At 37.7% G+C, this 17,443-nt stretch overlaps 1 protein-coding gene across 1 annotated transcript in view; it reads left to right on the top strand.

Moving 5' to 3' along the window:
• Window positions 1–9,666: 9,666 nt before the first annotated feature.
• The window catches only part of UNC13C (unc-13 homolog C), a 385,689-nt gene continuing 377,912 nt past the window's right edge, over window positions 9,667–17,443 (top strand). The window contains exons 1-2 of the mRNA XM_089906237.1: window positions 9,667–9,798; window positions 10,147–10,218. Of these exons, the coding sequence (XP_089762363.1) occupies window positions 9,667–9,798; window positions 10,147–10,218 (204 nt within the window). The remainder of the gene's footprint in view (window positions 9,799–10,146; window positions 10,219–17,443) is intronic.

Here is a 17,443-nt window from a genome sequence, read left to right as displayed (position 1 = left end):
ATCATCAGTGGTAGGTAGTTTAGAGGACTAGATGTGATTTTCAGTAAAGACAAATATCCTACTTTATGGCCACAGTTCAGAGAACCCAGGAAGTAATGAAGAGAAGATAGAGGAGTCTGGCATGATTAGTACTAGGGAGAAGCTTTATGCTTTGAATTTTATTTCTGTTTTAAGTCAGGGCTTAGACAATTATTTGAGAGGAAAAGCGGTGTTTTTCAAGATTAGAGCTAACAGGAAAAATGGACTTGGTTGGAGCATCTGTGAGACCTTTGTTCAACATAAAGTTAAATAACTGGGACCAGGATTGTACGTGAGGGTTCGGCAAGGAATAAGCTCAGCCAAGATGCATGCTCCTCAGGGCTGAGGCGCTAACCAAAACGAGACCAGCAGAGGAAAGAAGTCTAGAGCAAAGCTGAGTCAGAAGAGGAAGTTAATAGCGCTCAAAATACCACATGGAATGCAATCGCAAATTTGTCTTTCTGCCCTTCTGTTTCTTTAATTATTTAAGTAGATAGCTACCCACAAGTGCATGTCTGCCAGAGACTGTTACTAATCTATTCCTTAGTTGGAGGAATGTGACTAGCCATAGGGCAGCAGTGGGCCAGCAAACATTCTATCAACTTTAATAATGTTCCTGTTTACACAAGTCTATGATAAAATAATTGCTACCAATAATGCGTAATCTACTTACACAGGTCTTCTCAATCAGCGCTCCCCACAATACCACTGTGAAGGTAAATTTTGCATTTTCCATATGAGATAATCAAGGTTCATAGCGGTTACAAAATATTTCCTGGTGGAGTAACTAGGCTCTTATGTTCTTCCAATGACTAAGTCCTTGCCTGCTACCCCACTTCAGTGTGTGGTCCTTACCTTTCTCCCTGATCCTCTGGCTTCTGTCTTGTTCTTTTTAGGTGTTATTTCAGAGATAATGAAGCAGAGATAATAAAAACCACAGCTTGCTTAATGTCTCATCTCTCCAGTGTCAAGGCCTAGTCACTTGACCTTCCATGTTTCAGTCTTCCCTGCTACATGCCAGGGTTGGCTCTAGGGGAGTAGAGAGGAGTAAGATTTATTTCTCGTTTTTTGGAAACCTATATTCTAGCAGGGATTTCCATGTAAACAAACAGAATGCGGTTTTACAGGGGTTATGGCAGAAGACTTAGAACAACTGTTCTCCAATGTTTTTCTGCCCCAGTTCAACCAAAAAGTAGGATATCCTTCTCTCAGTAACAAATATTTAATTTTAACCCACAGCTGTTGAGAAGCCCGACTGAAAAGCGGGAGGCAGGATCCTCCCACTTCTTCCTCCCCTCACTCCCCAGCCCCTTCCACTGAGCATCCTGGTGTTGAGGTCACAGTCAAGTAGAGTTGGTTGAGATGGGGAGGATGTAATTACAGCTACCTTATGGACTGATGAGCATTATGTTCAAGTTTCATTTGAGAGGTCAGTAGGTGTTAGCTTATGCCACTCAGCAAGGAGGCCAGTACCCGCAGAGGAAATAGCAGAGTAAAAACAGACAAGTAGGGAACAGTGTGATGCCTCCGAGGATCTACAAGGAGTTGAAGATGACTGGAACAAGGAAGTATAGGGAGAAGTCGAAAGAGATGAGACCGGAGGAGACGTCGTACCTTACTGGGATGTACAGGGGTTTGTTCTTTGTAGGCACTTGTAGGCGTAAGGCATATTGAGTATTAAAAAAAGACATCTTCAAATTTGTGTTCTAGAAAAATCACTCTGTTGGCAACGTAAAAAATGGGCTGGCAAAAATTCTAAGAAATTAGTTAAGATAGGAAAGCCTGGACTAGGGCACTGTCAATGGGAGAGTTCAAGAGGGAGACAGCTGAATTGTTTTATCGATTCTACAATGCACATTTTTATACTTTATAACAAATGGAGATGCATCTTAATAACTGATGGTGTCTTAAAAACATTAGTAGCCAAGCAGCAGTTGTAAGAGTTTACAAGCCTGCACGCTTGTAAACTTAGTTAAAAGTGCCCCGGGAAAGTGTAATCATTTCATTGTTATTATTGTTTTGTTGTTATTGCTAGTGGTATGGCTGGACAATTGCAATCTCTTAATACTTCAGTTTAGAAAAGCAATGATGATTGGAGGAAGGATCAGAGTCTCTTTTGTCTCCTTTGATGCTTTTGGTAAGGTTGAGAGCCCACCATCACCGAAATCTGCAGCAGAGCTATCTGCTTCAGGGGATACAAGAGACAGTAGTGGAGCACTGTTTCCCATCATGCCCGATCACTGTTGCTCTTGATGGCTTAAAAGACAGTAATTTGGAAAAAGTCCCAGACAGTGAGAATTCTGGGTTGCAGAGTAATTCTGAAAGGTTGAATTTTGAATGCGAAGTTTAAGGAATAACAATTCGCTTTGCTTATATTTTCCTTTTCATATATAGAACAATGTGCGTGACATATGACAGAAATCTATGCCATAGACAAAGTCACTTAAAGAGTGCCCTTTCAATTAGTATAAAATTTAAATTCTCATTGCTAAGAAAGCATGGTGTCAGAGATTAATTTGATTTTTTTCACAATGATATATAAAATAATGCTTTATCTTATGATAGATGGTGCCTTAGTTTTGATGAGATAAAGAATCAAAAAATCATTAGGACTTGGTGATTAATTGGCTGTGAGGAATGAGTCATCAATTACACGAACATAAATAACTCATTCGGTGTTGACAGTAATGGAAATCTTTTCCAGAAGGTGAAAAAAAAGGAAAAAAAAAAATATTAGGATATAACATATCCCAATATGCTGCAGGGGAATAATCAAAGTATATAATGATCATCAAGAAAAGTGTGTTAAAATGTATGTAAAATAGATCATGTTAAGCAAAAAAAGCAGTATAGATCATTGTATGTTTATCATCGTTAAGTAATGAAATAAATACAAAGAGTTGTTTTTAAAAGGCTGAGAGTACAGCTGTATTAGAGGAGAGGGAGTTAATATGATTTATTGTTAACCTTTACAATGCCTTAATATTCCATAATGCTAAAAAATGATTAATTATATAGCCCTGCCCAATAAATGCCTTGGAAACATAGAAATAAACAGAAGCACTATAATTTGTTTTTTCAGGCCTGTAGTCTTCAATTAATTTAACAACAACTTTGGATATAAACAGAGTCTACCAATTTTCTGATTTCTAATGGAAATCAGCAAGTCTCTGAATATTACCAATTAAGCATCAAGCACCCACATGCGGAAGTAGCACATCTTTGTCCCATAATCAGAAAGTACTACTTTCAGGAAACCTGCTTAATTGTTTTCATGCAGTACTCTCCCTGTGCCTTCTCAGAGTTCTTTTTCAATCCGTAGAGACTCCGTATGTTATCAGATCAATTTTGGATTAAAAATAATTACTATGTACTTAGTAAAAATCAGCTTTACCTCTTCTACCTGTGTATCAGATTTCTTAAAAATTACAGAATACTGTATATCTCTTTTAGACAGTATGTGTTTTTCTCTGTAACAAGATAATCCAAGTCAAGGTATATAGCCATATACTTTTATACTGAGATGTTATTAAACTCAGTAAACTTCTTTTAGTATAATTACGCAACGAACTAAGGAATAAAACCATGAAAAGTATGAAGACTTTTTAATACAACAAATGTTGGATTAGAACACATCTCAGTTTAGCCTGTAAAATTATATCCATTGTCAATTATATGTGATCATTGACGCTCCAGATATTTCTGTAGATCTCCTGATACTTTTATCTCATTTGTAACTCCTGTAGTCTAAAGATCTCCTTTTTCCTTAGGAGAACACTTGAATAGCTGGAGAGGAACCACTTGGGAAGGGTTGGGACTATCTTATACAGTAACACAGTGTTTCTAATTCGAAGACAATACCCTTAGAATACATTTTTAAAATTCAAATACTAGCAGCACCTTTACTAGGACAGGCCTCTGATTTCCTCCTACCAAAAAAAAAAGTATATTAGTTATTAAGAGCATGAGGTTTGAGGCAAGACGCTCCTGCAATAGAAATCAAGCTCTGCCAGATATTTCTAGGCCTGGGGAAATTGTTCAGTTTACGGTTTATTAAAGGTAAAATGGGATTAATGGGAAACCTCAACTCATATTATTGTTGTAAATGTGGAATAATGTAATCATATAAGCAGTAGAGTGTGGTGAGACAAATCCTGGCAGTGCTAACTCTGACTTAGATAATGGCCTTTGGGATGATTCTGAACTATTCTGTGCTTCCATTTCCTCACTTATAAAATGAGAGACATAATTGTAGTTATACCTTTTTGGATTTTTTGAGAATAAAATGAGGTAATGCTTGTAAAGACTGGCTATGATGGATAGCATTCTCTCTGGCTCCTGGCAAGCGCCACATAAATATTAGCTAGAATAAGCTAGTTTGCTTGCTACAGTTAAAGATGGCTTAATCCAATCAGCTATACCAGAAAGGGTTGAAATCAAACAGCTTCTTCCCTAGAACTAGACTTCCCTTCAGAATTACTTGTCTGCTGTTGCCTGTGTTGATGACTCCCTGTGACCTCCAGATCATCAAGCCTGGCTCATTTCTTTAACGGATATCCATGAACTTGACCTCTTGCCTATAAGGCAATAATTTACTTACCTACTGTTCTTTCCAGGCTTCACCATTTTTTTGTTATCTAATCGCTCCCAGATCTCTCCTGGTTAGGAAGTCTCTCAGTAAATATTACAAAGATATTTGTGTAGAGCTTCACAGTATTCACCAAGCACTTCTCTGTTCATGAGGTGAGGCTATTAGGGCAGGTTTTTTGTTTGTTTGTTTGTTTTTAAGATTCATGTTTGAAATAAAATTTTATTATGACTTGATGGATAAGCTCATTAAAGTATACATTTATACAAACTTCTTATAGTAATGATGAAAATGTAAAATTATAAGGAAACACAACCTGATAAAGAACATTTTGGGGACTATCTGTGAAGGTTAAGAGAACATTTTTATTGCATTGCAATTTAAAAATATAGGTTTAATGAAAGTAAATGACAAACTCAGAGGGGACAGAGATGAATTTTGGATCCATGTCTTCTAACTTGGGTTCAAGTTTGGCCTGGGTTCTTGGATATCTCTGTTCTGACGAGAGAAGCATAAGGGTGAAGTGTGAGGTTCAAGAACATATATATGTGTAATTGATTCCTGAATTTGTGAAAATATGAGGTTGCTCAAAATTCTAGGCTGGCTTGGGAAGTTAAGTTCCACAAGAAGGAAAACATAAAGAAAATAAATAATTTGTTATTGATAGGAAGAAAACACATAACTCATTTATATAACACTTGGCAGTTTATAAATAATTTCCTCAACCATTATCACAATTGAATGTGTTTCTTTACAAAGTTATTAAAGTAACTTCAAAACACTTGGAGGCAGTTCGTATGGTTGCTATGTAATGTGGTGGAAAGACATTTATTGAGGTACATTTTATGCCATTATTACCCTGTTCACAGAGGAGAGAAAGTAGAAACTGCTTGGAATCAGAGCCTTAGACTGGAGCAAATGAAACTGGAAAAATCCTTTTAGGAACCCGCTCACATAATCCTTTTCCCATATATTTGATGTTTGGGATGTGGGAGGGTCAAGGCAGGGAGAAGGCAAGAATACGGAAATAGGATAGGAGGGAAGCAAGACGTCACACTGAGAGAGCAGTAGTCTTTCTGAAGGTGAGTGTTGCAAATAAAAAACAACATTCACTGCCCTTTCCTCCTCCTATACTCTGCAGTTTCTTGCAGTTCATAAGGAGATGCTGCCAATGATTCTTTTGTGATTGCAGTTCTTCATCTCTGACTGTCACCGTGACTATCACAGCCCTTAACCTACAGAGTGTCAATTGGCATTATTCTAGAAAACGATGGAAGCTGTATTAACTCCTTTTTCACAGGTTCAGTGGTGGACTACTTAAGTGTCATCTCCCCCTACCACACACTGTCTCCCCTCCCATCTTTTATTCCTTCCCCCTCTTCTTTCTTTCCTCTTCCTTGATCTCTGCCCCACAATTACTCTTGTCCTGTATTCTATGATCTACAGGTAACTTTTAGTTCAGGTGTGTGACCTGAAGTATATTCTGTTCGTCACTGACATCCTTCTTACCCGTGTTCAGTGGTTTTAATATTTCACATTTATTACTGCATTTGGTCCTCATTTTCAGACATGTAGTTTATGGCATTATTACTATTTATTACCATCTTTATTAATATTTTGCTTTTAATATTTTGTATGAGTTGTATGATGCATCTTTGTAATTTGTCCAAGATCACCAAATTGGTACAACTGGAAGTATTTGAGTTAAGACTGTGGCTACTAAGAGAGATCCAATAAGACAAAGGTTTCCCTTTGTTAAATTAAGCAGCAGAAATGAAGAAACAATCTCTGTGTCAGTGAAAACTGGACAGTAAAATGCTGATAACCTATTTTTGGCTGTTGCAGCCTATTCCAGTGGCAGAGCTGCCCACCTAAACCCAGCAGTATGAATTGTGGTGTTTCTGGTGCAAAAGCTGACTCTCAGCTAGAGGTTAGCAGGGGTTTTGCAGTTCAAGTGAGTGGAAGGAGTAGCTGTCATCAATGACGTTAGCACCTTTTTGGTTGTATAAAAAGACTAGCTTTAATGCAATAAAAAATCAAATTCAGGGCTTCCCTGGTGGCGCAGTGGTTGAGAGTCTGCCTGCCGATGCAGGGGACACGGGTTCGTGCTCCGGTCCGGGGAGGATCCCACATGCCGCGGAGCGGCTGGGCCCGTGAGCCATGGCCGCTGAGCCTGTGCGTCCGGAGCCTGTGCTCCGCAACGGGAGAGGCCACAACAGTGAGAGGCCCGCGTACCGCAAAAAAAAAAACAACAAAAAACCCAATTCATTCTATTAAACTTATTTTAATAAGTATTAATATTAATATTTTAAAATTAGTTTAAATTGCAAAGACGGCACATGCTTATTATAAAAACATTGGACATTAACAGATTTATAACATAGGGAGAGTCTTCTCTTTTTCTATCACCCAGTTTCTCTCACTCAACAGAGGTAACTACGGTTTACCAATTTGGTGAATATATTTCTAGAAATTTTCTGTGTATATATAAATGCACATACAAATGTGGGACCATACGAAACATAATAATATGCAAACTTGCTTTCTGAACATACTATAAGTATTTTTTCGTATATACACGTATATATTTACCTTATTCACCTTAACGATTGCATCCTTCCCATTGTATAATATACTGTAATTCATTCAATCAGCATACTGTTGTTGAATATTCAGGTGACCTAGCTTTTGTTGTTACTACAAAAAAAAAAAAAGTTGCAGTGAACATCCTTGTATAACAAATTATTATAATCTTGTGCATTTATCTTTAGATACTTCAGATAGGTGGAAATTCTGGTATTGGAATAATCACTAATATTTTAGATGTGTCTATAAATCCTTGAGATGCCACTTTAGAGTTCAATCTGTGAAGATGCAATATACACAAAACATAGTATCTTTCCAATAAAAGTAATTTTTTTTTTTTACCATTGCAGACAGACCAAACTTTCAGCAAAACTGGTTTGGTTCTGTTTCTTCCTGGAGGTGCAAAGTTCCATATACCTAACAGTTTCAGTTGTCCTCTCTGTGGTACAGTAAAACAGTGTGTCAAATCAGGCCATCTATAAAGTGTAAAAGTACGGAACTATCTAAGAAGGCAAGAGATCACTCTGTGTGGTAGTGTCCTTTTTGGGCAAGGTCCTCGAGTCTTGGATCTTTGCTGCTGTCTGAACCAGCATGATAATCCTTTAACCTTTTTTCACAGTCTTTTTACTACAAAGAGTGGATTTTTTCTTATAAAGAGTCAGTTAACCATTAAAATCATTCCTTTGTCCCCTCTTTCAGAGCCGGTTGGGGACTTTATGGTATTGATAGTATGCCAGATCTCCGAAGGAAAAAAACTCTGCCTATTGTACGAGATGTGGTGAGTCAGTCCTGTTTAATTCATTTTGACTGCATACGTTGTCTTTATCTTTATTAGATGTCATACTGTCCTCATTAAATGCCTAGCCTGTAAATATTTCATGGAATAAAACACAGGAGAAGCTGGATGCTAGCAAGTGTTATATTTATTATTTCTTTAAAATCTATTAGATGGAGGAAATAACTCTAACCTTTTGACAGCTTTTAATATTAGTTGAAATTACAAATTGAGTTAAAATGGCCCTATAATTGAGCAGAAAGAAGTCACACAGCATGCAAAGTGGGCTGCTGCACCTGGGCTTTGGGTGACCACAAGTTTACTTTGCAGTTGAAGGCTATATTTGACAGTCTTCATCTTAACCCAGTATGCTTTATGAAGCATGCAGATAATATTAATCAGTTCCTTATTCTCATATATTAAGATCAAGTCTAGCCCAATTAATAAGCTGTTCCACTCTCCAAAGAAAACCACGGCTTCCAAGTCATTAAAACCTTTATTAGCCCTGAACATAACTCTGAATGACAAACTCTCCTATAGGAAATATGCTGGGGACTGCTTAGAGGTGCAAAGAATTGATAATAGTCTGTATTAAATTCTAAAAACAAATAGCCCATCAACATGAAAAAGAAATGTTTTCTATCATTCACAATGTTTTCATGTTTTCCTGGAGGCTTATTCTTAATAGTTTATTATATGAAAATATATTTTCCTTCAGAGAAACTGAAGTTTTCCTTTTAGCAACAACGTGCACAATTTCTTGATACCAGTAATTTTCAATTTTGCTATGATAACCTTCATCTGAAGGTCATCACTTTAGTTTTAAATTAGGAAAGACAAAATCTTGCCTGGAAAAATCTTATGCTGGAAAGCATGATATGTCTGTACAATTAACTCAGATTCCTGCCATTACAGTGTGACATTGTTTTTAAGTGTTAGGCTTATTTAACATTATTACACTCTTTTCTCACCTGTCATGTGTCTAATTATTTATATTTTGTTTTCTCTGTCACTTGGACACTTCAGGCCATGGTAAGTGCCTTTCATTTTATTTAATTAATACTTGGCAATCTTCTCAAATGTACACGGCTCGTATTCATGGGATCAAAGAGAGCAAGATGGGGAAATAAGAAGAGACATATTAGAATAAGAAGTTTGGGTTCTCCAAGGTTTAACATCTAGTTCAATTCTGGAAGACAGACCAATTTACATAAACAACAGGTACAAATACAGGCTAAAATAAAATAAAAACATAATTTTAGGGACAGTAGTTGTCCGAGATGGAAGATCATCTTTAGAGGTAAGTCCTGTATAAGTTTACGTGGTAGGAGTGGAGATGGTAGGAGTTTACAAGTGAGGAGTGAGTCACCTGCTCACTTAGGACTGTACTGAACCTAACTGGGCACAATGGCTTTGTAGCTCCAAGGAGATATATTTCTGACCAGATCTTTTATTCCACTATGACTTCCCTTTGTTCCTAATGGGAGAGAAGATTTAATATTCCCACATAGAACTCCTGATTTCCAGAGTTCTCTGTAGCACCATCGAGTATATTATATTGTATATGTTTCAGGTGGGAGCAGCATAATGGTTCTATTTTACAGGGGAAACTAAAGGGATGTGACTCTTACTTAAAATCACCTAAGTTACCAACATTGAGTGAAGCAAACAAGTCTAATGATGATTCTCAGTTGGTAAAATGGACCCTTGGAAGAAAATATTCTGGCCAGATATGGAAGCATATTTCAGGGAACTGTGGACAACTCAAGAATCATCTAGTACCAGTCGTGATTCAGGGCTGTCAGACAGATCAGCTGGCTCTGTGTCAATGGTTATGTTTTATGAAGGAATGTGATTATGATTGTCTTGGGGAAAAACAATGTCTTAGGAGCCTCTTGCTAGCCTAGAAACCTTGGGCTGCAAGCCTGCTTTGCTGGGCCTCAGTTTTATCATCTGTAAAATGTAGAGGCTAGGTTTGATGATTTAAAGGGACTTTTTCAGCTTTAATGTCCTATGATTCCACATTCTGGATGCACTGGCTGACTACTGAAAATGGTAGGTCCCTATTGACTAAAGTGTGAATAGTGATAGCCTGTACTTTTACACTTTCACCTTCTGCTGAGTAATAGGTACATAGCAGTCACCTCATAATTCCGTGTTTTTTTGGTTTTATTTTAAGACCCTGGCTGCCCGGAAATCTGGACTCTCCCTGGCTATGGTGATTAGGACATCTCTAAATAATGAGGAATTGGTAGGTGCAGAGTCAGTTACTAACTATGCATTGATCATGGTCTGGGGAAAAGCATTCTGCCTGGGCTGCTTGTTTGTTATGTTCATTCCAGAGTTCTAGGGATCATTGGGAACATGGGGAAAGTCTGACCCTAAACAAAGTTTCTCAGGGCCTCAGCTGCACGATCGTACAAATTATCCTGTGCTGCTCAAGTATGCACGCACCTTCCCATCTTTACAAATGCGATTGCATCCTAGCACAGTTTGTCCACCTAACAAATCCTGCTAAGTTTTTACATAGTTCACGTTTTGCTTCCTTTTGGAGGCTTTCCCAAACACCCTCCTCCCCTTCTGGCTCAATTATTAGTTTCTTTCACTGGGCTTTTCTAGCATTTAATCATGACCTCCATAGTATAGTATGGTATAGCATGGTTAAGAGTGAAGGCTGCTTGGGGTGAGTCCCATCTGTGCCACTAAATTAGCATTGTTATGTCTGGTAAGTTATGTAACTTCTCTGAGCCTGAGTTCTTTCATGTGTATAGTGAGGTGATAATAATACAGAAGATTAAGGGAGTGGATGAATATTTAACCTGCTTACACAGCCTAGGGTACAGTAAACAATAAATACAAGCTGGTGTTCTTATTATTTTTGTTACTACAGTTTAATTATTTTGCATAAGCCTTTCCTTTTAGACTCCGTGAAGGTAGCACTATATCCTGTTTGTTGTTCTTGTTAAATATTTTCATCCCTATTGCTTAGTACGCTGTCTGACATAAGATAGAAGCTTTGTCAGTTCTTGTTGAATGAAAGAGCCAGCATGATTAGAAGGTACAAGTAGGTCAGGGATTCTTGAATTTGGTTCATTAGAATCACCTGGGGGAGCTTTAATCCCTACTTATGTCTGAGTCTCCCATGATTCTGATTTAATTGGCTTCAAGTATAGCTTGGATAGAAGAGGTTTGTTTTGTTTTTGTTTAAACTTCCAGGTGATTCCGATGAGCAGTGGGTGTTGTGCCATGGTAACTGCATCCTGCACAGCCACTCTGCTGGGGCTTTTTAAAAAATAATTAATTAATTAATTTTTATGGCTGCATCGGGTCTTAGTTGCCACCCTTGGGATCTTCGTTGAGGCACGCAGGATCTTTCGTTGTGGTGCGTGGGCTTCTCTCTAGTTGTGGTGTTTGGGTTTTCTCTTCTCTAGTTGTGGCATGCAGGCTCTAGAGCATGTGGGTTCTGTAGTTGTGGCACGCGGGCTTAGTTGCCCTGCGGCCTGTGGGACCTTAGTTCCCTGAGCAGGGATCGAACTTGTGTCCCCTGCATTGCAAGACAGATTCTTTACCACTGGACCACCAGGAAAGTCCCTCTGCTGGGGCTTTTATCCAAGACAATTTATCTGTGCCCTCCTTTATTGCAACTATGTACTCTACCTCCCCCAATTTTAGAGACTTTGTCATTTTTAGAGAATAAAAATGTGGCCACTATTATTAATTGTTTTAAATTTCTATACACTTGCCATTTAAACACCATTATTTATATTTTTCATTCTCTTCTTCCTGTCATTGTCATTTTCCACCCAAAGCCAACCTTTCCTAGGTGTCTATCAGCAAGCCACCGTCCCCAACCCAGTCACCCCTTAAGTACTACATCGGCAATAGTACATGTCCCTTTGGATATCTGGGTGCTACAGCAAGTTCAGAACATTTTTTATTGTGCCATAGGATTTTTAAAATATGGCTGCTTTCCCAGGGGCTTATTCTTATCTGCTGGGTTTATGATGCCATGTAATATTTTCACTATAGTTTGGATACGAAAGAAAGTAAACATTCTCTGGTATATGAGAAAGCCTCATATTGCTTGCTGAATCTCAAAGTATCCAGTCTTTTGCTTTTGAGGAAATAATCAAGGAAATAATCAAGATGGAAGGTTTTTATTGATAGACTCCTAGACTGTTCCTTTCTTATATTTTAAAATTTGCTATTTGGTTTAATGCACAAATACTCATTCCTATGAAAAGTGAAGAGGAAAGCGACAGAAATTAGAGGAATGCTGCTACATTTTCTGAGGCTCTGACAGAGACCACACCCTCACTTCATAGTTAAATTAGCTATTGATCTACTGTTCCTTTACTTAAACATATCATTTTGCTTCTTTAGTTTCAGAAGACCTATGTAGAAGATATTTCTGTGTGGGTGTTGAGTGGATGAACAGAGTCCATCATCAGCTCCCTCTAAAACTCGTAGAGCCCGTAGCCCTGGGGCCCATGTCTCAAAAAGCAAATGAAATACGACTTCTGTACAACAGGCATGTTAAATGCCACTCTTGACAAGCTGTCACATGAAGTCATTACATGGGCAACCAACATAAATGCTGGAGCAAATACTTTCCACTTCCCAGTTTGTGAGTCCCAGGCACCCTCAATGTGAAGCATGAAATATTTGCCTTTACGTGAAGAAAAAAGGCTTGGCCATGTGGAAAATGGTAGCCCTTCTATTTGAATTAAAGAGATGTGCGGTAAAAAGCTCAGTCATCTCTTCTAAGGAAGGAAAGGACTGTAAGGTCTGATGCAAGATGACAGTGGGTCAGCCAGCACCACCTCCACTGACACACTGTTGGCGGTGGGCAAAGTATTGCCAGGCGCCCCGTCCATCACCAATTCCCAGTCACCACAGGGAGCTACTGGGACTGATTGGGAATCTCCGTCTAATCAGCCCTTAAGTACTACAGCTTTGAAATATTCCCACCTGGTTTAATAACACCAGACAGGATAACAATGTAGTATCCATATACCACAACAATAATCCCCCTGGCACTACACTGCTCAGCTTTGTGCTTGCTTTCTCAGTGGTAGTTTCCTAGGTTTAGAGCCAAGAGTAGCGCAGTCACAGTAAATCCATTCACTGTTTCCACAAATATTAATTGACTGTCTTCTGTATTTCAGGCATTGTTTCAGATTTTGGAAATAAGGCAGAGAACAACTCATTTAAAAACCCTTGCTGTCATGATGCTTATAGTGAGAGAGGAGCTGAGATACTGTGTTCTGTACCCACTGTTGCTATAGTTCATAATGGAAGCTTTTAGTAGGCAGGGGTATTTAGACTAAGACAGGCTTAGAGGATGGTTATGAGAAACTCAGGTAGAGTGAGGAATCCAGATCACCAAGGCTAAAAGAGATTCTAGAACACTGTTTGTTCTATCTGGGTTGATGTCCATGTTTAGGAGGCTGGCCTAAGGGCAGGCTTATAGGGAGTGTCAATTCTCATAAAGGGTTGATTTGTCTAGGAGGATAGAGGTCCTTCTTCCAATAACAGGATTCAGGCCAAAGAAAAGACACTGGCAAGAATTAGGTGTGGGGATAAACAGGATATCAGAGCTGGGTCCTATTCCTGGCATGACCTAGAAAGAAACATGGAAGGAGGAAGCAGGTCAGAACACCTGTCTGGTGCCTGGGGTTCAATCCGGAAGTTGCAGGCTCAGTTCACCCAGGGATTCTGGACTCCCGCTCAGGAACAGGAGTCCTTTCATACCACGTGAACAAGTATTGAAGTGATATGGCCTGAATTTGAATCTCAGCTCCACCTCTTATTACCTTTGAGAACTCATTTCTTATCAATATGCTTTGTCTCCCTGAGACTTGTTTATCTCATCGTTAAATTAATGTAATAATACTTATCTCACAATGAGAGAGAATTAAAGAAATGTCTTGCCAGGCACAGCAGTGGCAGTCAGGGCAGTGGGACAGGGGCTTAGGATGAAGTATCCAGAGTACCTGCTAAGCCCAGTGCCTCCATGTCACCTTTGCAACTGAGGGGCAGATTGCAGGGAGTACTGACAGGGGAGTCATCAGCAATGACACCAAATATACAGATTATCTCTTGTTGACAAGTAGTATTGCTATTGGGGCTGCTGCTTTCCTTCTTCAAGAGAAGGAAATCATGGTCCTTGGCTTGAGAAAAATGTTGGTCCAAGTCCACCATTTACTAGCTGAGGGAATTTACGCAAGTTACTGAAATTTTCTTGGCCTCAATTTTCTCATATGTTTGCTAGTTATGTAAGATTTTTGCACCTATATTCATTAGTAAAATGGCCTATGGTTTACCATGTCTTTGAACACTTGTGGCATCAAGAATAAACGAATTTTATAAAATAAGCGGGGAAGCTTTCCTTTTCCACTTCTCTGGGGTGATATGCATAAAGTAAGTGTTGCTAACCTTGAAAGACTGACAAAACTTGCCTCTAAAACCGTCTTGTACGTTTTTTTGTTTTTGATTTTTTAGGGTGGTTATATGACTACTAAATCAATTTATGTAGTACAACAATTCTATCCATGTTATTTAAACATTTGTTCTTGAGTCAATTTTAATCATTTATATTTTTTCCAGGAAGTTATCCTTTCTTCTAAATTTGCAAACTTAATACCGTCAAATTGTTCATATAATTGTATCATTTATAAAAGCTTGTGCTGTTTTCATCTTATTTATTTGTATTTTTTTCCTCTCTTTTATAGAGTCAGTACTGCAAGAGATTCTCTGGCATTTCTTTTGTTGACTCCATATTTTGTTTCTTTGTTTTATATTTCATTTATTTCTGCTCTTACTCATCTACTTTTTATATTTTCCCTGAAGCTATTTTTCTAATTTACTAAGTTGAATATGTAGTTTGTTAATTTTTATTGTTGCTATTAACTAGTGCATACACACAAAATAATATCTACAACATAAATGAAGGGAGTAAATAACAGTACAAACACCTTATATCCATCATTCAGCTTGAAAAAGAGAATATTTCCATCCCTTGTGTGTTCCTTCTTCATTTTCTTCCTCCTTCTAAACTTCAGAGATTTCGTGTCTATCATTTTGTTGCTTCTGTTTATATTTTTACCACACTTGTATAACCTAATTTTCTTTTTGTCTTTTCTACCAAATGCATTTTAAACTATTCATTTTCCTCTCAGCACACTTTAGCTGCATCATACAAGTTTTGATATATAGTGCTTTTATTGTTGTTGAGGTAGAATTATTTCATAAATTGTCCAGTGATTAATATTTTGACTCATCAGTTATTTAGAAAGTATATTCATTAATCTTCCAAAGATAAGGGCTTTATTTTTGTTACTGTATCGTGTTCAGAGGACGTGGACTGTATTTTCAGTCTTTGGTATTTAATTGAAAATTGCTTTATGGATTAGTACATGATCAGCACTGTAGATATCCCATATGAGCTTTTTCTCTTCAGTACATAAGTTTTGGGACTTCTATATCCCTGAAAAATTGTTTCTTTCAACTTTTGGTAGCAATCCTGTTAATTTCTTGCATGTTTTTTCCTTAAACATATTCTATGTGATATTAATACAGCTCACTGAAGTAATTAGGTTAATATCTTCCTTGATAGAACCTTTTCTGGCCCTTTCTTTAAATCTTAATGTGTTTTATGCATATCTCATAAAAACAGATAGCTTAGTTTTAAAATTCAATCTCAGAATTTGTCTTTTTATGGTTGGCTTCAGTTTACATTTATTATAATAAATTTGAGCTTAGTTCTCTTATTATTTTTTTTTTTTTTTGTGGTACGCGGGCCTCTCCCTCTTGTGGCCTCTCCCGTTGCGGAGCACAGGCTCCTGACGCGCAGGCTCAGCGACCATGGCTCACAGGCCCAGCCGCTCCGTGGCATGTGGGATCTTCCCGGACCGGGGCACAAACCCGTGTCCCCTGCATCGGCAGGTGGACTCTCAACCACTGCGCCACCAGGGAAGCCCAGTTCTCTTATTTTTAAATGTTTAATTAAACTACTTTTCAAATTTTAAAGTTGATCAGTAATTCTGTCCTGAAAAAATATATAAAGATCTGAAAATGCTTAGTCTCTGATTACTACCCTCAATGCCCACATTAGGTAGAAGTCAGGTCTAAATGTCCTATCTGATAATGGTCTGAAAACCCAAAAGATCCAAGCCCATGGAGTTTAACTGGATCCCAAACATACTTCTTAGGTTTCCACAGAATCTGCTTTTTTAAATCTGTCATTAAGTCCCATTTATTTATTTATGTATTTAGATGCCTGGGGAATCTTTCTTTGCAGCCCTTCTACATAGTAAAATGTTTTTTTTCCAACACTTACCTAGTGGGCTATATCAACTTCATTTGCCAGGTTTCCAGATCAGTTTTCCAATAAACAAAATGAATATACTAATATTTCTAGAGGATTTGGAGGGGAATCAAATGAGATAACAAATAGCACTTCAGCCATTTTGGATGCATAAATATTAGTTATTATTTTTATGATTGTCTACTTTCACTACACAGCTTTACATAGCTACACGATTGACTTTCTTGGTTTTACAAGAGAACAATAGAATGGGTTCCCTTTAAGAGGGAGGGTCACCCTTTTCCCTCTCTTCCTTTTATAATATCCTAACCCTTCTTCCTGTTCTTTCATGGCCTCTGTCAGAAGATTTATAAGAACTCAGTCTCTGCCCCGACTGGTAAGAATTAGACTTTCCAGATTAAAATGCCTAAAGTTTCTCCCAGTGGAGAAATTCAAATTATTTTTGGCCGCTTACATTTAATAAGTTACTCGTCTCATACCACCTTCTTTATTTGTGTATATATATATTTTCATTGAAAGTTTGAATTGGAGAAAAAGTGATACTTACATAGTACATGACAAATTTACCCTAATTTGTTATCAGACCAAGTTCCATGTCATGTATTGGCATGGAACCATATTGTACTTCAGACTGTATATACTATATTGTCCTCTCCTTAAATTATCGAACCATCTATTTTATCACCGTTCTACCCTCTTTATTTGGACTCAGTCCATAAGTTACTTAGGTCACTGGTAATTAGTACATGTTATAAAACAATATAAGTAAAAACAAATTACTTACAGTCTTCCATGTATAGGCACATAACTTTTAGTCTCTGTTAGCACTTTCTGTGACAAAAAATTTTACCCAAGTAATCTTAGCTTCTACAGTCAGTCTTATGTAATGATTAGTCTAATGAGTAAATCAGTCATGAAATTATGTCTGTTTTTATACTCAGGAACTTATTCTACCATTGTTCTGTCCTAATGCTTATGACCAATTTCAAAGGTCACATTGTACCTAATCTTTGCTCTGCAAATCTTTCTGATGCTTTTGTCCAGAAATAGCAAAATGATACTTAGAGGACAGTAAGTAGATTTCTAAAATCATGCATCAACTATGTGAAATATGCTTGAAAAAAAGCATACTTTTTTCCCTGGAATT

Source organism: Delphinapterus leucas, chromosome 2 (assembly GCF_059928025.1).
Source record: "Delphinapterus leucas isolate spDelLeu-1000000601 "Yukka" chromosome 2, BTC_Dleu_Yukka2, whole genome shotgun sequence".
Classification (NCBI taxonomy): Eukaryota; Metazoa; Chordata; class Mammalia; order Artiodactyla; family Monodontidae; genus Delphinapterus; species Delphinapterus leucas.
This window is presented reverse-complemented; position numbering and strand designations above follow the sequence as displayed.